Below are 21,384 nucleotides of genomic sequence, written 5' to 3' on the forward strand. Positions count from 1 at the left end.
ATTAGAAATAATAAAAGAGCTACGGTTAGAAACAGGAAGATGAAGTTATTTCTTTCTAAATAATCTTTTTTAGAATAATAAAGTGAAAGTTTTGGAGATAACCTCGCTCTGAAAATTTACAGTGTCCAGATTACAGGGAATTCAGTTATCTAAAAACAAACATACTGGCTATCAGCCTCTGAAATATTTGTTAAATCCCTTCAGGGTCTGTGACACAGTTCTATCCTTGATCCTGTCTTTCTTTTTTTTTTTTTTTTTTTTGAGGCAGAGTCTCGCTCTGTCACCGGGCTGGAGTGCAGTGGCGCGATCTCGGCTCACTGCAAGCTCCGCCTCCCGGGTTCACGCCATTCTCCTGCCTCAGCCTCCTGAGTAGCTGGGACTACAGGCGCCCGCCACCGCGCCCGGCTAATTTTTTGTATTTTTGGTAGAGACGGGGTTTCACCATGGTCTCGATCTCCTGACCTTGTGATCCGCCCGCCTCGGCCTCCCAAAGTGCTGGGATTACAGGCTTGAGCCACCGCGCCCGGCCGATCCTGTCTTTCTTAAGCTAACTAGTAGAATGGCAAGTAGTATTATTTGCAACTACTATTAGTCCAGTGATATAGACATATAAGTGATATATTCATTGACATACTGAGCAAGTATAAGCCATTCTGTATCTATGATACTATACCTAGAAAAAAATTCTATATAACCCTGTGATAAGTCTCCAACCAGCATTTTTAAGAAAATACTTGCCTAAAATTTTAAAAAGAAAACTATCGATGGATGTATTTTCAGTATGCTAATAATACCTTAATAAAAATATTGTAAAACATGAGAGTGGCACCAAAAATAAAATAAAAGCATTGAAAAGAAATTAGGAAAAGAACAGAAAGGGATTTGTCAGCAGCAGCAATTAATGGCTCAAGTGAAAACTACTATGTTTTATAATTGTACCAAGAAAACCATGTTAAGTAGAGAGAAGACAATCAACAAAATGTTTTACTGGTCCAACACCTGACCTGCAATGAATTTATAGTTCATGGGTGAGGGTTACAGTGAGCATGATTTATTCTTCATGGTATTTAAACCTGAAGAATTGCATTTAGTATTTAACTCTCTCACTGTTCATCTACAAAGCCCCTTTGATGAAATCATGGCATTTTATCTGCTAGATAATCTTATGTTCACTCTTGGCTGCTACTACCTAAGGGCCAAGGAGGGAAATCTCAGGTCTTGCTACCCGCCTTACCTTCCTTGGCAGGGCTCCCTTCTCTAGCCCCAACTGTCGCCATCCAGCATCCTGAGGTGTTCAGATGCACAGTTTAACCTTATAACTGTGCAGTGAATGCAGAGGCACCAGCTGTGTACTGTTGATGCACATGAGAAGCCTACCTTTATTTTGCCTAGTTCCCTTTGCTCGATTAAGGCCTCTAAAAACATCTCCTTCCAGCATCTCTTGTTACCAATTCCTGTTACTTTCTAGATTTCTCTATTAGGAGCCTCAAGGCTGTGGATGTTTGTTTGGTCCACCTCTTCCCACCCTTCCCCACAGACGCCCCCATTCCCTTCAGCCTCCGTTTCTTACCCTCATCTCTTAGGAACCCAGGACCTTTACTGCTTGAGGCTCAGATGAGCCTCAGTCCGTTCATTTTGTGATCATCTCACATTAATGTGGAAGGTGACCAGCTGATTCGTCTCCAGAGTTTTTACCTCTTACAGTCACCTCTCTCCAGAGTGCATTCCCACAGTTTCTGTTCCTGCTCCAGCCCTTGGAGCCCCTCTCTGTTCTCCTGGTTTCATGTAACTGCTACCTTTCTTTTCTCATCCATATCCTATAGTTTTTGCTCCTCTTTCTTTTTCTTAATCGTTACTCTATTCTCCTTTAAAACCACCCACACCTTGTCCACAAGGAAGCTATATTTTCCCCTAAATTTTCCCCTTAAATTTTACAACATTTAAAAAAATACTGTATTCCCATTCAACACACAACGAACTTGCACATTAAATTCATGATAAACTCTTAAATATTAAGAGTAACCAATTCATTTTTATTATGTTTTTAAAATACTGATGACTGTGCATTTATCTTTTAACAAAGAACACTCCAAACTCCAACTTTGGTGTGAATGGAGTCAAGAGTTTATTTTACTTTACCTTGCCCACAAGGAAGCTATATTTTCCCCTAAATTTTCCCCTTAAATTTTACAACATTTAAAAAAATACTGTATTCCCATTCAACACACAACGAACTTGCACATTAAATTCATGATAAACTCTTAAATATTAAGAGTAACCGATTCATTTTTATTATGTTTTTAAATGTTTTTAAAATACTGATGACTGTGCATTTATCTTTTAACAAAGAACACTCCAAACTCCAGCTTTGGTGTGAATGGAGTCAAGAGTTTATTTTACTATGTTTTTAAATTTTATTTTTTGTTGAGATTTAAATTTTATTTTTTGTTGAGATGGAGTCTCACATGTTGCTTAGATTGGTCTTGAACTCTTGGCCTCAAGCAATCCTTCTGGCTTGGCCTCCCAAAATGCTATGATTACAGGCTTGAGTCACTGTGCCTGGCTGAGGGAGGGGGTTAATTTATGATAGCATTAGTTTAATCAAGTGTAAAATGTAGATTTGAGCGGGGAGGACCTTAAGTAATGTTTTAAATTAATCAGCTTGATCAAATATTCCAAAACACTGTTCATTACATTCACCCATAATGCATGGCTATTGTGAAATTTCCTGTCATTCATGGCTATTTAATCAATTGTGACTTAATAGTTACGTGTTTGTATGTACGTTTTCTATATTTTGAATGAATTAATGCTAAATATTTCAACATTTGGAAGGATAATGCATCGGTATACCTAGCTTCTTTAGCCCACTCTACAGCCCCAGTTTTCAATTCTTAATTCATTCGGTCAATATATATTGAGCATTTGTTATGTTTTATGAGCACTGCATTTGCCACTAGGGATGCAGACATTAAAAATCCACTTCCTACCCTCAGGAGGGTTATAATCCAATCTAGTAAGAAAACCGTTACTTTGTGGGGCTTAGGTATAACTTTAGAAGAGTCAGTGTGCTCCAGGCAGGAGGAACATGTGCAAAGGCACTGAGGCAGAGAGTGTGGTGCATTCAAGGAACTACCAGTTCCTCTATTTCCCCTGTGAGTATCTAACAAGTGTTGGTGTTGAGGGTAAGAGGAAGAAAGCGTACCAGGGCCTTGAGGACAGTGATGAAGATTTAAGCTAACCACTGTGACTGTTTCTGGAGAACAGGAACCAGACCCTGCTAGAGACAAGGCAAAGATTTTGCTGATAATTCTCACTCCATTGGCATCATGTCATCAGTCTGTACAGTCTGGAACTTCATTGACAGTGTGTGGTGGCCTGCATGTAAGACTAGATAGAGGGGTTTTGCCAAACAGGCACGGAATAACTAAGAAATAAAATAGCTCTTTGTGTGCATGCATGTGTGTACTGAGAAAGTGTTTGAAAGTTTGGTTCACAGAGCTTAACCCAAGGCGAGGAGGGCATTGATGTCAAGGAAAAGGACTGATTAAGTAAAGGAAAGGCAAACGCAAAGATCACAAGACAACATGAGGAATCCTGAAAGGATACAAGTACCACATAGAAGCTAAGATAAAGGTTCAGGATTCTGGAAGCACAGTGGTAGTGACTTGGCCCAGGGTGTGTCCCTGGGAGTAGGTGGGGTGAAGTGGAGTGGAGACAAAGGTCCTGGAGTTGTGAGTTGAAATATTTAAGCTCTCCAGGTGATGGAGGACAGACTCTTCTAGGATTGATAATTTCCGCTGATGGCACTAGCTTTCTTGGCAAATGACGTGTGATTCCTTGAGCATCTAGTGTGCGTCAAACACTGCTCTAGGTGCTGGCAGTCAGTATCTGGAAAGAAAGACAAGGTCCTTGCTCTTATGGAGTTTACAATCTAGTGAAGGGGCAAGTCAAGCAAGGAACAAAAAATAATCACCAAATATTATGTGGACATATGTTCTGCTCAGAGTTTAGTGAAGTTTGATCATAAAATGGTCAGGAAAGGCTTCCAAACAGGGGACAGCTATGCTAAGACCTAAAAGTTAAGAAAATCAAATTCAGGGGGGCGGAGCAAGATGGCCGAATAGGAACAGCTCCAGTCTCCAACTCCCAGCGCTAGCGACACAGAAGACCGGTGATTTCTGCATTTTCAACTGAGGTACTGGGGTCATCTTTCTAGGGAGTGCCGGACAATCGGAGCTGGTCAGCTGCTGCAGCCTGACCAGCGTGAGCTGAAGCAGGGCGAGGCATCGCCTCACCTAGAAGCGCAAGGGGGAAGGGAATCCCTTTTCCTAGCCAGGGGAACTGAGACACACAACACCTGGAAAATCGGGTAACTCCCACCCCAATACTGCGCTTTAAGGAAACAGGCACACCAGGAGAATATATCCCACACCTGGCCGGGAGGGTCCCACGCCCACGGAGCCTCCCTCACTGCTAACACAGCCGTCTGCGACGATCTATCCGCAAGGCAGCAGCGAGGCTGGGGGAGGGGCGCCCGCCATTGCTGAGGCTTAAGTAGGTAAACAAAGCCGCTGGGAAGCTCGAACTGGGTGGAGCTCACAGCAGCTCAAGGAAGCCTGCCTGTCTCTGTAGACTCTACGCCTGCGGACAGCGCACAGCTGCAGTTCAATAGGGGAAAGAGCGGGGGCCGGTGCAGACGCGAACGACTCTGTCTGACAGCTTTGGGGAGAGCCGTGGATCTCCTAACGCGGAGGTTGAGATCTGAGAACGGACAGACTGCCTGCTCAGGTGGGTCCCTGACCCCTGAGTAGCCTAGCTGGGAGACATCCCCCACTAGGGGCAGTCTGACACCCCACACCTCACAGGGTGGAGTCACCCCTGAGAGGAAACTTCCAAAGAAAGAATCAGACAGGTACACTTGCTGTTCAGCAATATTCTATCTTCGGCAACCTCTGCTGCTGACACCCAGGCAAACAGGGTCTGGAGTGGACCTCAAGCAATCTCCAAAAGACCAACAGACAGTCCTTCTGACTGTCAGACGGAAAACTATCAAACAGGAAGGACACCTATACCAAAACCCCATCAGTACGTCACCATCATCAAAGTCCAGAGACAGATAAAACCACAAAGATGGGGAAGAAGCAGGGCAGAAAAGCTGGAAATTCAAAAAATAAGAGCGCATCTCCCCCTGCAAAGGAGCGCAGCCCATCGCCAGCAACGGATCAAAGCTGGTCAGAGAATGACTTTGACGAGATGAGAGAAGAAGGCTTCAGTCCATCAAACCTCTCAGAGCTAAAGGAGGAATTACGTACCCAGCGCAAAGAAACTAAAAATCTTGAAAAAAAAGTGGAAGAATTGACAGCTAGACTAATTAATGCAGAGAAGATCATAAACGAAATGACAGAGATGAAAACCATGACACGAGAAATACGTGACAAATGCACAAGCTCAATAAATTTGGTATTGATGGAACGTACCTCAAATAATAAGAGCTATTTATGACAAACCCACAGCTAATATCATACTGAATGGGCAAAAACTGGAAAAATTCCCTTTGAAAACTGGCACAAGACAGGGATGCCCTCTCTCACCGCTCCTATTCAACATAGTGTTGGAAGTTCTGGCTAGGGCAATCAGGCAAGAGAAAGAAATCAAGGGTATCCAGTTAGGAAAAGAAGAAGTCAAATTGTCCCTGTTTGCAGATGACATGATTGTATATTTAGAAAACCCCGTTGTCTCAGCCCAAAAGCTCCTGAAGCTGATAAGCAACTTCAGCAAAGTCTCAGGATACAAAATTAATGTGCAAAAATCACAAGCATTCTTATACACCAGTAACAGACAAGCAGAGAGCCAAATCAGGAATGAACTTCCATTCATAATTGCTTCAAAGAGAATAAAATACCTAGGAATCCAGCTTACAAGGGATGTAAAGGACCTCTTCAAGGAGAACTACAAACCACTGCTCAGTGAAATCAAAGAGGACACAAACAAATGGAAGAACATACCATGCTCATGGATAGGAAGAATCAATATCATGAAAATGGCCATACTGCCCAAGGTGATTTATAGATTCAATGCCATCCCCATCAAGCTACCAATGACTTTCTTCACAGAATTGGAAAAAACGGCTTTAAAGTTCATATGGAACCAAAAAAGAGCCCGCATTGCCAAGACAATCCTAAGTCAAAAGGACAAAGCTGGAGGCGTCACGCTACCTGACTTCAAACTATACTACAAGGCTACAGTAACCAAAACAGCATGGTACTGGTACCAAAACAGAGATATAGACCAATGGAACAGAACAGAGTCCTCAGAAATAATACCACACATCTACAGCCATCTGATCTTTGACAAACCTGAGAGAAACAAGAAATGGGGAAAGGATTCCCTATTTAATAAATGGTGCTGGGAAAATTGGCTAGCCATAAGTAGAAAGCTGAAACTGGATCCTTTCCTTACCCCTTATACGAAAATTAATTCAAGATGGATTAGAGACTTAAATGTTAGACCTAATACCATAAAAACCCTAGAAGAAAATCTAGGTAGTACCATTCAGGACATAGGCATGGGCAAGGACTTCATGTCTAAAACACCAAAAGCAACGGCAGCAAAAGCCAAAATTGACACATGGGATCTAATTAAACTAAAGAGCTTTTGCACAGCTAAAGAAACTACCATCAGAGTGAACAGGCAACCTACAGAATGGGAAAAAATTTTTGCAACCTACTCATCTGACAAAGGGCTAATATCCAGAATCTACAAAGAACTCAAACAAATATACAAGAAAAAAACAAACAACCCTATCAAAAAGTGGGGAAAGGATATGAACAGACATTTCTCAAAAGAAGACATCCATACAGCCAACAGACACATGAAAAAATGCTCATCATCACTGGCCATCAGAGAAATGCAAATCAAAACCACAATGAGATACCATCTCACACCAGTTAGAATGGCAATCATTAAGAAGTCAGGAAACAACAGGTGTTGGAGAGGATGTGGAGAAATAGGAACACTTTTACACTGTTGGTGGGATTGTAAACTAGTTCAACCATTATGGAAAACAGTATGGCGATTCCTCAAGGATCTAGAACTAGATGTACCATATGACCCAGCCATCCCACTACTGGGTATATACCCAAAGGATTATAAATTACTCTACTACAAAGATACATGCACACGTATGTTTATTGCGGCACTATTCACAATAGCAAAGACTTGGAATCAACCCAAATGTCCATCTGTGACAGACTGGATTAAGAAAATGTGGCACATATACACCATGGAATACTATGCAGCCATCAAAAAGGATGAGTTTGCGTCCTTTGTAGGGACATGGATGCAGCTGGAAACCATCATTCTTAGCAAACTATCACAAGAAGAGAAAACCAAACACCGCATGTTCTCACTCATAGGTGGGAACTGAACAATGAGATCACTTGGACTCGGGAAGGGGAACATCACACACTGGGGCCTATCATGGGGAGGGGGGAGGAGGGAGGGATTGCATTGGGGAGTTATACATGATATAAACGTCATGCACATGTACCCTAGAACTTAAAGTATAATAAAAAAAAAAAAAAAAAAGAAAAGAAAATCAAATTCAACAACCTATGTTGTTGTGGTGGTTGTCATTGTTGTTGTTGAGTTCACCATGTGCCGAGCAGTATTCCAGGAACAGAGGATGCAAAGAGAAATAAAACAGACGTCCAGGGTTACACAAAGAAAATAGAGCTATCAATAAAATCCATTAAATCCAAAAGATCTCCCAGGCCTCCAAAGATGGATTTGGATTTGTAGTTTTTCCCTTATTGATATGGTTTGGATGTTTGTCCCCTCCAAATCTCATGTGCAAATGTGATTCCCAGTGTTGGAGGTGGAGCCTGGTGGGAGGTGATTGGATCATGAGGATGGATCACTCATGAATAGTTTAGCACCACCCCCTTGGTGATGAGTGAGTTCTCACTCAGTTAGTCCACACGAGAGCTGGTTGTCCCTCACCCTTGTTCTTGCTCTTGCCATGTGATCCTCCTGCCCCCTCCCCCTTCTGCCATGATTGTAAGCTTCCTGAGGCCCTCACCAGAAGCCAAGCAGATGTTGGTGCCACACTTGTACAGCCTGCAGAACAACGAACCAATTAAATCTATTTTCTTTATAAATTACCCAGCTTCAGGTATTTCTTTATAGTGACACAAAGTGGCCTAACACATTAAGTAATATCAGACATTTTCATTTTAAATGGTACTTGCAAAATAATGTATAAAAATAATTACAACAAATATATTATTAGCAATGAATGACCACTACTGAAGTGATATAGAAAATGTAGTATTTTCTCTTATGGAAGGTAAATGCAGTTGACCCTTTGATATAGTTTGGCTCTGCGTCCCCACCCAAATCTCATGTTGAATTGTAATTCCCAGTGTTGGGGGGGACCTCGTGGGAAGTGATTGAATCATGGGGGTGGATTTCCCCCTTGCTGTTCTCATGGTAGTGAGTGAGTTCTCATGAGATCTAGTTGTTTAAAAGTGTGTAGCACTTCCCCCTTCACTATCTTTCTCCTCTCCACCATGGTAAGACGTGCTTGTTTCTCCTTTGCCTCTTGCCATAATTGTAAGTTTCCTAAGGCCTCCCAGCCATGCTTCCTGTACAGTCTGTGGAACTGTGAGTCAACTAAACCTCTTCTCTTCGTAAATTAGCCAGTCTTGGGTAGTTCTTGAACAACGCAGGAGTTAGGGGGACCAGGTCCTCCTGCTCCCCCGACCTACAGTCAAAAATCCAAGTATAACTTTTGACTCCCCAGAAATTTAACTACTAATAGCTTATTGTTAACTGGAAGCCTTATCAATAATATAAACTGTTGGTTAACACATGTTTTGTTATGTTGCATGTATTATATATTATATTCTTTCAATAAAGCAAGTTAGAGAAAATATATTCACTATTCATTAAGTGCAAGTGGACCATCACAAAGGTCTTCATTCTCATTGTCTTCACGTTGAGTAGGCTGATAAGAAGGAAGAAGAAAAGAGGGTTGGTCTTGCTGTCTCGGAGGTGGCAGAGGCAGAAGAAGTAGAGAAGGTGGAAAGGGAGGCAGGCACAGTCAGTGTAGTGTTTTTTGAAAAAAAAAAAAAATCCACATGTAAGTGGACCCACGCTGTTCAAGCCTATATTGTTCAAGGATCAACTATATGTCCTTCTGTATAGACAGAAGGAAAATGTATATTAAACAATAAAAGTAATTTCCATTGCCCCAGATACTCTTAAAACTAATAACTCTCATTTATTAACCATGTTATCACAAGGTACTAACAGGAAGACACTTAAAGTTTTAAAAAGTTGAACTCCTAACCTCAAGTGATCCACCCACCTTGGCCTCCCAAAGACTGGATTTAAGATGGATGGTAAACATTTGAGTCTTGGTTCCGCAACTTATTAGCTGATAATTTTGATCAAATCATTTAAATTTTCTGAAATTGTTTTCCTGCCACTTTTGTTTTGTTTTTCTTTTTTTCTTTTTTTTTTTTTTGAGATGGAGTCTCGCTCTCACCCAGGCTGGGCTGGAGTGCAGTGGCCAGATCTCAGCTCACTGCAAGCTCCACCTCCCGGGCTTATGCCATTCTCCTGCCTCAGCCTCCCGAGTAGCTGGGACTACAGGCGCCCGCTACCTCGCCCAGCTAGTTTTTTGTTTTTTTTTTTTTTAATAGAGACGGGGTTTCACCGTGTTAGCCAGGCTGGTCTCAATCTCCTGACCTCGTGATCCACCTGTCTTGGCCTCCCAAAGTGCTGGGATTACAGGCTTGAGCCACCGCTCCCGTCCTTTTGTTTTGTTTTTCTAAGGAGTAACGGTTGACCTCATGTGCTAGTTATATTAAATAATGCTTACAAGACGCGTTATCCTGGGTAGTGCTAAACTAGAGCAAGGTCTTATTAAATATGAAATTCCTAAATAAAATGCCATACCTACACAGATTAATTAACAAGGTGGGAGGTAGTACTGAGATATCTCCAAAAGACTTTCCTCTAGAATGTGGAACAAATGCTGCCTGCCTTTAGAGATGCCAAAGGTTTGTTCAATACGTATTTGTGGAATAAATATAATTGGAGTGGAGGGTTACCCCATGGAAGGCGACAAGGGTCCCAGCCCCTTCCAACTGTCCACACCAGTAAATATACTTAATCAGCCTTGATTTATGTCAGCAGTTGGAACACAATTAGGGCCACCAGGAGAAACCCGTGTCACTCTAGGAATAAAGATCTTTGTTGAATAAATATATTTTTATGCATGCAAATAGGAAATGTACTTGCTCCATATGCGGATTTTCCCTAAACTTTCCTATTATTTACAATATCTTTCATTTTGATGACACTTTAATTATAAAACACTCTCATATATAGTTTAACTATGAGCAGGGTAGATAGAACAAAGAGTTCTTTGCTGCATTTGACAGATAAGGAAACGTATGTTTAGGGAGATTAAATAGCTTCTATCTCTCCTACACCTTATCATTCCCAGAGCTGAGATGTGAATCCTATTCTCCTACCTCCCACATCCAGTGCTAGTTTATAATACTCATTAGTGACTTCTTGCTGTTTAGCATGAGGCTATTCAGAATTTGGCTGGGCTGGAATCTCATGAGAATTGCAGAAATGGTTTAGGCAAACAACAACAACAATAGCAATTAAAATTTAATGAATGCTCATTATATGCCAGGCACAATTCTAAATATTTTGCATGTATTATTGCATTTGATCCTTGCCAAAAACCCTATGAGGTAAGCATTATTATAATCCCCATTTTATAGATACTGAGGCTGAGGAACTCAGAAAATGGGTAACTTACGGAGATTACACAGCTAGTAGGTGCGGAGCCATGGTATGAACCTAGTTGGCTACCTCCTCTGTCTGTGCCATCAGCCACTTCCCTGTACTGCCTATGGGAGCTGGGGACTGGCTTTCACTGCTCTTCAGATGATGTGTTCATTGACCTTAAGAAGCTCAGTAACAATGGGAGAATGCTTCACAGTGTATGTTTGAGGTCTCAAACTACTCTATGTATACTAAGACAGTCATAACAAATTACCTAAATCGATATGCTAATGCGAGGTTGTGTGGTAAGCTAAGCTACTTACTCAACCTTTATAAAACAGACAGGCTGAAGGATGGCATAAGTGATGTCAAGATGATTTCAATCACTGGAAACGTCTTCAATCCAATGGCCTGTGAATGCCATCAGAAATTTGTAAGACACTTCCCCAAGGTCTCCCATATGGTAAGGTTCCCCAAAGTGTACATGAAAATATAGAAAGGAATTGTGATATTTGTAAAGTTGATGACTATGATATGACATTCAGCCTGAAGATTCAAAGCATTTACCAGTCTACATCAGGAAAATGTGAAACACAGCCAAAGTTATTAATTGGCAATGCAGAGTTTACAGCTAACACTAAATTTTGCTTCCAAGAAAGTGTGGAGCCTGATGCTTTTTTAATTAACAGAACAAAACCCAAAAAGCAATCAAAATTGTTAGCATTCAAAGAGTAGCAGATTCAGAGCGTGGCAATGGGATACACTGATAGACCAGTCAGGGCAGGCACAGATTGGTGACTGTGATCCAAGGACCCAGCTTGAAAAGTCAGCTTCTCCAGAACTTTCAGCAACACTTTTAAAATGAGGAAATAAATAATATGAGATTGCATTTCACAATCTCCAACAACATGTCTCTGAAATGGAGCCTGAAGGATACACTAAAGGAAGAGTTGCTACACCCCATCTCTCCTGGGAAGGGAACATGCAGGGAGAGAGTTGCAAGAGCTCTTCACCCTTCTACCCTGCAGCAAAGGAAAATGGGTCTCCTCAAGGAAGGCATTTCCCCACAGCAAAGCTGCAAGCAACATGAAATAATGCACTATGACTATGGGCTCTTGGCGAAGGGTTCCTGGCCTGGTACAGTTAGAAACTGGGCTGTATTCTCAAGCAAAGGCTTCCAGCAAAAAAATACCACAGCAAGCAGACCGTGGAATGTGCTTCTCCACTCTTCTGTAGGGGGTGATGGCACAGAATCAGAGTTGAACACGGGAGGGAAGTGGAAGGGATAAAAATGTAATGGAATTGCAGAGTTGTTGGCACTCAGATGTGTAGGTGGTGGGCAGCAAGTCCTGCTTATTGCCTGTGGTTGTGAGAGGCAATGGTGATGGTTCTTATTACATAGCAGTAAGGGAAGGAGAAAAATATATGTATTTTTTTCATTTGTCAAAGTTATTTATCACAGGATTATTTGTAATTTTAGAAATTTGGAGAAAAATGTACAAAATTGTGAAAGCTTTAAAATAAATTATAGTGTGTTTATCCCACAGAATTTTAGATATTCATTAAAAACTATATTTTAAAAGAAAATACATTGGAAAAATGCTCACAATCTACTGCTTAGTGAAAGAAATGAAAAACTTGGTATAAAAACTCTTCCAAGTTTTTTTAATATGCAAAGAAAAAACTAAAAAGGCCAATTTTCAAATGTTATCAGCTCTCTTTTTGGTAATATTACAGGTACTTTTAATGTTTCTATTATAATTTTTATGTGTTTAAAAAACTATAATTATCAGTATGTATTACCTCTATGTTTAAAATTAATAAACATTATATAAGAAGAGAGTGATAATTAATGAAAATGAAGCAATATCAGCATAAACATTCTTAAAATTTTCACTTATCCTGAGGAGGATCCTAGTGGTAACCAGTCATTTAAAACTATAGGAATAGTCATTCAGTCAGTAAATGATCCTACTCCTACTATGTGCTGTTCACTGAAAAAGGTACAAGGGGTTGAGAAATAAAAGTCCTGTACTAGTCATAGTTGGAAGAACTCAGGACTGCAGGGACAACTGAGAAGAAACAGGTAAGGACACTTAGCTGTGGCTCTTTGATAAGTGCTCCTCTGGCAGTATCCCCAAAGCACATCATAAATACAGTGGAAGAGGAACCCATCCAGCCACTGGGATTTGTAGAAGGATCAGGGAGAAGGTGATATGTGAGTGCATCTGAGTTGAATCTCGAAGGATGAGTGAAGAAGAAAAAAATTAGAGTAAGGGCATTCAAGCACAGCTGATATATAAAGATGTAGAGTGCAATGCAAGCAAGGGCTTTCCAATGGGACTCTTTTTATGCTGAAATTCAGGGAAGGGAAAGAGAAAACTTGAACTGAATTGGTTACTCGGGAGATAGAGAGGTGGGGAAAGATTGAAGCAACATAGGATGTATGGAGGAGTTTCAGATGTCTTCTAGATTTCTCTCTCAGTCACCAGATGGGTGGTAGCGCCAGGTGGCTCACATAGGAAATAGAGAGGAAAGAGCAGGTTTGGAAGGAAAGTTTTGGAGATACCCATCAGGAAGGTAAACAATACATGGCCCTAGAGTAGAACCATTCATTTATTCTATAAGTATTTACTGACCATAACTGTCTGCGACTGTTTTAGGCACTGAGGATGCACAAGCAAGTAAGACAGACAGAGCCTCAGTTCTTAGGGAGCTCACAGTCTGCCTGGGAGACCGACCACAAACAAACAAACACAATGTCTGGAAGTGGAAGTGCTATCAGGAAAACTAAACTGGATGTCGTGAGAAGGAGCTATTTCGGTTGGGTGTCAGGGACGGCTTCTTGAAAGGGCTCAGGATAGATTTGGGCTAGGACAGTAATGTAATTATGATAGTATTGTTGTTGGGAGCATAGGCTAGGTCCTTTCTATGTGCCAAATGGATTATTTCATTTAATCCACACTGCAATCGTCTAGGGAGGTACTACTGAGAGGCAGAAACATATGCAGAATCAAACGGGATGCTGCCTTTAGCCACACTCTTAACCACATGTACTGTCTATCTATAGCCCATCAGGCCTTAAGAAGGACCATGTGAGGCCGTCTGTGAAAAGGAGGAACCCAGGGGAGGGTGTCGCCTGACAGCCACGAGACAAGCCTGTGTCAGAGGAAGGAAATGGGCTGCAGTGTCCAGTGGTCCATGCACCCTGGAAAGGACAACAATAACTGGAACACGTCGTTAGATTTAGCAACGAGATGATTATTGGTGACCTTGGCAAGATCATGTTCATTGAGGAAGGGAGGAAGCCCAGATTGCAGTGTTGACAAGGAAAGACTTCTCTTCCCAGGGACACAGGGTAGAGGCAGTGGGCTTTAGGATAGCTGCTGTTGTTTCAGTTTTGGTTTGCTTAAAAGCAGGGTGAGACTGGAGGGTGGAGCCTATGGAGAGTGAGAGATTGAGGGTCTGTGAAGGAGAGGAAATAACCAATGTAGCAAAGTCCCTGTTGGGATAAGAAGGGAAAGAAAGCCCAACACACCTGAGGGATGTGGTCTCGGGCTGGAAGAGCAATACTTCTTCCACCGAGATGGAAGGGAAGAGTCTAAGCAAGAAGGGAGGTAGGGCTAGGGGGTTACCTGAGTTCTTTTCTCTGAAGTAGGTGATATTTTCATCTGGTGAAGGCCCCAGAGGGGATTCTACCTAAGGTTCAGCTTTAAAACAGATCTTGAGGAGTATGAGAGCGGATGCTGTACAAATGACTCCAAGTAGCCCTGAGGTTCCTATTGAGGTTGGAACACTTGGCATTTGTGGCAGCTCCATCTGCACAGCTGTGTGGTTTCTTCCAACAGGGCCAGCAGCCGGGGCTGGCAGAGAGCTGGGCCATGCTGGGTGGCACACACTGCTCAGCCGGCAGCTGTTCCAGGCAGATCATTTCCGTCTTTCATCTGGGCTTCTCTTGGACAGTCCTCAATTCATGGGCCATCCGACAGCCAGAACTAAACAAATGTGCAATGCCAGAATTTAGTCTTCACATTAGTCATTTAAGGAAAACCCCTAATCAATGGCATCTGAATATAAAATATGTGCTAGAATAGAAAGTAGTAGGGGCCCACGCTCTTGAGAGCTGAATAATCACTAAAATAGCTAGAATGGTTATGTTCTGTTCCCGCTTATATAATGTTAAAACTGCTGCCTCTGTTTGATTCAATAAGGAGTCCCTTCTATAAGTCAAATACACAGCTTTCCTGGGAATGTAATTGTTAAACATTTTGTTGTTACACTGTATAGCAGCCACTTTTAGATAACAGGAGTCTTGTTCTTTGCAGAGCATTTTGTTACCTCTACATGCATACAAAGCAGAGGATGGAATCAAAAGGCTATTTGGCTTGGGTCCAGAAAGCAATCTGGATTAGTGTATATAACTGGCTGTCACAGTTTCAAGTCCATTTCTGATCCATGACTTATTGCTTCATAACTGACTATTTCAAAGGTTTACCAGGATGCTACAAAAAAAAAAAGGATCTCATTACTTTCTAGCTCATTCTGAGGTATGTTTCACTAGTTAACATTTTTAAATATGTAAAGTAACAACATAAGACAATAAAGACTATTTCGTATCATCGTCCCTGTCATTCCCATTTTCTACCAACAAGATAAACTGATGGAGGGAATATTTGCTAGAAGTGTAGCAGAAGTGTAGAGGGAATACTTTAGCTAGAAGTTAGTTTCCATCCCCTAAGGCAGTAGCAATTTATATAATAGAGGAAGGACTGAATACCTCTAATTTTCAAACTTCCTGTGGAGCACCTGAAATTAAAATGAATATCTGATTAAATTTTGGTTCTGATTTGGCAGCCTGGTACAAAGACATTTAAAAAGAAATGAGATTCAAGCAATGTTGCAGATTCAAGAATTCAGAAATTCCTTTTGAAAAATTTGTTCCCCTCCCCAAACCTGAGGTGTAAGGCATTAATCACATCTCTGAATTAGTTAAATGTTGTCACAGTTACTTTCTTGGAAGACCTCAAAGCACTTCAGAGACAAAACGTTGTGAATTGCAGGACACCCTGAGGCCTGAGATAGTATTGTCTTCTCCTTATGAATGAGTTGAAGCCCAGGAAGTGGACTTGGACTTCAGTGATGATGTATTTCTTAAAGAGCCAATACACTTCCTTCTTTCCTTCAGGAATCAGAGTTAATTTCTAACTACAAGCCTACTTTACATTTTTGGCTAAAATACCTTAAAATTCTTCTATTTTCATATTTCACTTCTTCGTAATACCTACTTCTTTAACTGCATACAGATTGTAATGCTTTCTCAAAGTATGTAAATCTGTTTTAGGTAGGTTCCTCATGGTTTGACCTTAATATTTTAAAGTTATTTTCCTCCTCATAATGGCTACGCAATGGAAATAATATTTTGACTCTTCAAACCATATTAATTTGATTGTAGTTTGCAGCCAGATAATTATTTCATTGAAGAAATCAGGAAGGATTAACATAATGTTCAGTTTACCAATATTGAACATCAAAAGAAACGTCAGCCAAACCGAGTAGCTGACTTCAAGTGACTTGAATTCAGGGAAACTGGGATGAGTTATGCTCTCACTGTGGCATATATAAATTTTTGTTGTTGTTGTAGTTGTGAAGGTGGTAGTTTCTGAAACTGAAAAATAAAGGAAAGTATCAAGAAATAGGAGGAATATGGTCCAGCCCCTGATTTCTGGGTAAAACTGGAAAAAAGCTGGAAGCTCCTTGAGTGGGGGGCCGTGGGGACCAGGCTGTCAGGTTGGGCGAGGGAGGGAAGGGGAAGCGCGCTCCTGGAAGGAGTGGGGCGCGAGGCAGCCAGGGGGAGGGCAGGGGAGGGAGGGGAGTGGAGGAGCGCCCAACGGAGGGGAGGAGGGGAGGAGAAGGAAAGTGGGAAAGGAGTAGAGGAGTTGGCGAGCGCAGAGGTTAACCTAGCGCGGCGCTCCTGGTGGCCAGGCATCCCGGTCCTCGCGCGTGGCGCAGCCTCCCAGCGCCGGACTGACCCATGTCGTGCCCGCATTGGGTCCCGGGACCCCGGCGGGAGTCCCGCGTCCGTCCTCTCCAGTCGCCGGGAGTCTGAGTCGCGGGCCACGCGGGAGTGGCGGTGCCGAGCCCGCCGGTCGTTATGAGGACGGATCTAAAATGACCAGCAAACGGAAACCTTGCCAAACGCGGCTCAGGAGATCCATCAGTGAGCAGTTGCGGGACTCCACGGCCAGAGCCTGGGATCTGCTGTGGAAGAACGTCCGGGAGAGGCGGCTGGCAGGTCAGTGCCCCGGAGACGCCGGGACCCACTGGCGCTGGGGAGGCGCTGACCGCGTACCCCTCCTGGGCCCGCCGCCTTCCTCTGCCCTGGGCTCCCGGGCATGCGTTTCAGAGCCCAAGGCCCGGGCGAGCGGGCTGCGGGCACCACCCTCCCTGGGCCGGGCCCTGAGCGCCCGCCCGCCGCACCTCCCGGTGGGTGGGTGTGGGCTCCGTGCCGGACGCGCGTGCTGACAGCCCGGCCTGGTGCTCCATGCTGGCGGGCCGCGGGACAGGGGTTACCTGGAGGGGCTGTCCCCGGGCGGCCTTTTCACCTAGGCTGTCCCCTACTCCGCTGCCATCCCATTCTACCCCAATGAATAAGTGCCCAGGCCAAGTGGCCCTTCGCAAAGGCTGCCCCTTCCCAACTTCGCCTTCTCCACGTGGGACACATCCACTGAGTGCTCGGGAGGAAGAGTGAATGCAAGGCAAGGAGCACGTGCAAAGCGCCGCAGACCAGCTGCTCAGGGGTAGAGGGGGAGGTGTGACGGGAGACAGGGGGACAGTAGTTGGTGCAGGTAGCTGGCTCGCTGTCCGCAGGCCCTGCCAGCTGTGAAAGAGCAGGCTTTCCTCCCTATGAGGTTGCAAGGAAGGGCCTCCCTTTGGGACTCCATTGCCCACGAATCAGAGCAAGAGAGGAAGTGATTGTTTTGAGCCAGGAGGTCCTTAAGAATCCTTGCTTGGATCAGAAGGCCGCCCCCTCCTTAGTACCTCCCCCAGCGTCACACTGCCCCTTGCTGCTTCTGTGCATGCTCCTTGGAACCCTCTTTCTGTAGGGCCAAGGATGCAGTGGGTGGTCCAGCCATCTCAGAGCTTTCACTGGCAACTTTAGGAACCTTTAGTCACTGCCTCATGCTTGCCCCAATAAGAGAAAGTGGCCAGACTTCACAGCACAGTTCCTGGGCAGTGCAGGGTTTAGGGCCCCTTCGCCAACATGTTAGCTGCTGGAAGATGCTTCAGGGACTGGGGGAAGCATGATTGGAAGGGCCCCTGAGGTGACCCCGAGGCAAGTCTCTGGACCTTGTTGCCTCTGTGTCCTCTCCAGGGCTATCTCTTGAGCTGGGCAGTGACCACCACATGGGGCAGAAGAAAGTTCTAGAGAAGAAGGTCTGATGCCTAGGCAGAAGGAAAGGACGCCACTGGTGAAGTGGGAGATCTAACCTTCTTTGAACTCCTCCCTTTTTTCCTTATTTGATCTGTAAAGCAAGTGGTTTGCTAGATATTCTGCCCTTAAACTCATGCACCCACATCCCTCATCCACCTAAAAGCATTCTGGGGAAGATGCCAGGAGTCTATAGCACCTTGAGAGAAGGTCACTAGCAAGCTAAATTAAAAGTGGAGATTATGGATGATTCCAACACTCGATGTTGTAAGCATCCAATGTTCATTCCACATTTTCTCTCCAGCACGGTGGCCACATTTAGTGTGCACCCAAGAAATAAACAGACTTTTTTGGTTTGGACCAGAAATAAATTGTGGTAACCCAGCAGTTTTGACTGTTGATGTTTAAAAACCTGTACATGCACTGTAGACCTCAATTAATAACAATTAATAACTTTCCCTGTTATCATGCTAAATTGTATATTCTACATGATGGATGGTTTTAGAGAAATTTTTGTGGTCTAGTAAACTTTTGTTGCTTCATAACTTCAGAATGCTTACTGCAAATGTCTCTTTCATAGCTTCTGTTATTTACGTTTGTTAAGTTTGTTAAATCACTGGGTCCTCAGGAAACAAGAAGTCATTCCAGGAGGCCTGCCAAGGCTGTGCTGGGTTTTTATAGAACCTGAGACCAAAGATGACTGCAGCTCTGTCTCTTTCAAGAAGCTATCTGGGAAGGAAGAGAGTGTCATGTAAAGACTTAAAGCTATTAAGATTGTCCAAGAAAGTCATATTCACATGAATTTACATTGCAGTTAAAGTGGTAAAGGGAAAAAGGTTTTTTTTGAGACAGAGTCTTGCTCTGCCGCCCAGGCTGGAGTGCAATGGCGCGATCTTGGCTCACTGCAAGCTCTGCCTCCCGGGTTCACGCCATTCTCCGGCCTCAGCCTCCCAAGTAGCTGGGACTACAGGCGCCCATCACTACACCCAGCTTATTTTTTGTATTTTTAGTAGAGATGGGGTTTCACCATGTTAGTCAGGATGGTCTCAATCTCCTGACCTCGTGATCTGCCCACCTCGGCCTCCCAAAGTGCTGGGGTTCCAGGCGTGAGACACTGCGCCCAGCCGGGAAAAAGTTTTAATCCTGGGAAATAAACTGTAGATAGAGACTTTAAGATCATGAATATATAGAAGGCTAAAAGTGGTTTCAGAATAGGAAATATAAGAGTGCTCTCAAGAGTAGTGCAATTATTTTTTAAAATAGCGGTGTGAGGTTTGAAAATGTTTAATCAGAATATTAATATCTGCTTACCCATAATCTGCTTACCACTCTGCTCACAGCCGATGCCAGCAGGTTATTCAGCTGGGACCAAACAATCCTCTGTAAGGCCGACTTCAGCTTCTGCTTCTTTAAGCAAGCTGGGATGCCTGCCACAAAACCAGGCCAACTCCATAAAGGTGCTTTTAGATGCAAATTGATTTTCTTGGGTTTTCTTGCTAAGGTAGCTAAAATATGGAACTTTGGCCATGAGACACTGAAATACTTAAGTTATTAATGTTGGCATCAATTCTAGGTGAAAATGTTCTTCATTTTTAAAAGTGTTCTTTATATGGTTCAGTTCACAATACCAGAATAACCAACCATAGTCATGTATCACTTTACGATGAAGATATAGTCTAAGAAATGCATTGTTAGGTGATTTCATTGGTTGAGTGAATCAAGTGTAAATCATAGAATGTATTTACACAAACTTGGTTGGTATAGCCTGCTGCACACCTAGGCTATATGGTATGGCCCATTTCTCCTAGGTTACAAACCTGTAGAGCATATTACTATATTAAATACTGTAGGCAATTGTAACACAATGGCAAGTATTTTTGTCTCTAAACACATCTAAAAAGAAAGGGTACAGTAGTCAGGCATGGTGGCTCATGCCTGTAATCTCAGCACTTTGGGAGGCCAAGGCGGGCAGATCACTTGAGGACAGGAGTTCGAGACCAGCCTGGCCAACATAGTGAAACCCCATCTCTACTAAAATAAACAAACAAAAAAATCAGCCAGGTGTGGTGGCACACATGTGTAATCCAAGCTACATGGGAGGCTGAGGCATGAGAATCATTTGAACCCAGGAGGCAGAGGTTACAGTGAGCCAAGATTGTGCCACTGCACTCCAACCTAGATAATAGAGCAAGACTCTGTCTCAAAAACAGAAAAAAGAAAGGGTACACTAAAAACATGGCATTGTAAGCTTATGGGACCACTGTCGTATATGCAGTCCAGTTCGTCATTGACTGAAATATTGTTGTGTGGTGTATAACTGTATATGAATACACCCCAAGAGGGTATCTGTTCTGTCAACAGATGATATTAGGCTATTGGCTTTTTTTTTTGGTCTTGCTTTTATGTCTTTTTTTATCAAGTAAGTTTAGTGCTGGAACTTATTTAACTTGGCTAAAATTTTCTTCTCGCTATACTTAGTCAATGGAATAGTGTTCATAGTGCTTCATAATTAACTTGTATTTGCAGCCAGGTGCAGTGGCTCATGCCTATTATCCTACTACTTTGGGAGGCTGAGGCAGGTGGATCACCTGAGGTCAGAAGTTCAAGACAGCCTGGCCAACATAGTGAAACCCCATCTCTACCAAAACAACAACAACAACAACAACAACAAAATTAGCCTGCCGTAGTGGCATGCACCTGTAGTCCCAGCTACTCAGGAGGTTGAGGCAGGAGAATCGCTTGAACCTGGGAGGCGGAGGTTGCAATGAGCTGAGATTGCACCACTGCACCCCGGTCTAGGTGACAGAGCAAGACTCTGTCTCAAAAAAGATAAAAAATAAAAATAAATAAAAAATATAAAAATAAGAGATAAATAAATAAACCTGTATTTGCTATCTAGGGCATTCTGAAGGTATTTGATTCTTCCTTTTGCTTTTTTCCATCCCAAGGAAAGAAATCCTTTTTCTAACTCACTCTTATTTCTCTTCATGAAAACCTGTCTTGTCAACTGAACGGAAAGACAAAAAGAAGTAGAACTGTTTAAGCATATTAAAGCCTATGGGTTTCTGTGCCATGGGACCATATTTAGGACGAAGGGGATCATACATATTTGAAAAATGCATTTCTTTAAAACAAACAAACAA

The 21,384-nt window shown here is 42.9% G+C and overlaps 1 protein-coding gene across 3 annotated transcripts in view; it reads left to right on the forward strand.

The window, feature by feature from the left end:
• Positions 1-21,384, forward strand: part of STARD13 (StAR related lipid transfer domain containing 13) — a 573,040-nt gene that overhangs the window by 299,839 nt on the left and 251,817 nt on the right. Inside the window, exons 1-2 of one of the 3 annotated variants that reach the window (XM_033235522.1) lie at positions 17,031-17,104; positions 18,185-18,286. The exons of 1 other annotated variant lie outside the window; for it this stretch is intronic. Coding sequence is in view for 1 of the 2 variants with exons in the window: in XM_033235498.1 (XP_033091389.1) it covers positions 16,981-17,104 (124 nt within the window). In the remaining variant the exon portion in view is untranslated. Of the gene's footprint in view, positions 1-16,707; positions 17,105-18,184; positions 18,287-21,384 lie in introns of those variants that run through there. One more of the 3 variants, XM_033235498.1, reaches the window with a different exon arrangement.

Source organism: Trachypithecus francoisi, unplaced genomic scaffold (assembly GCF_009764315.1).
Source record: "Trachypithecus francoisi isolate TF-2019V2 unplaced genomic scaffold, Tfra_2.0 Contig01461, whole genome shotgun sequence".
Classification (NCBI taxonomy): Eukaryota; Metazoa; Chordata; class Mammalia; order Primates; family Cercopithecidae; genus Trachypithecus; species Trachypithecus francoisi.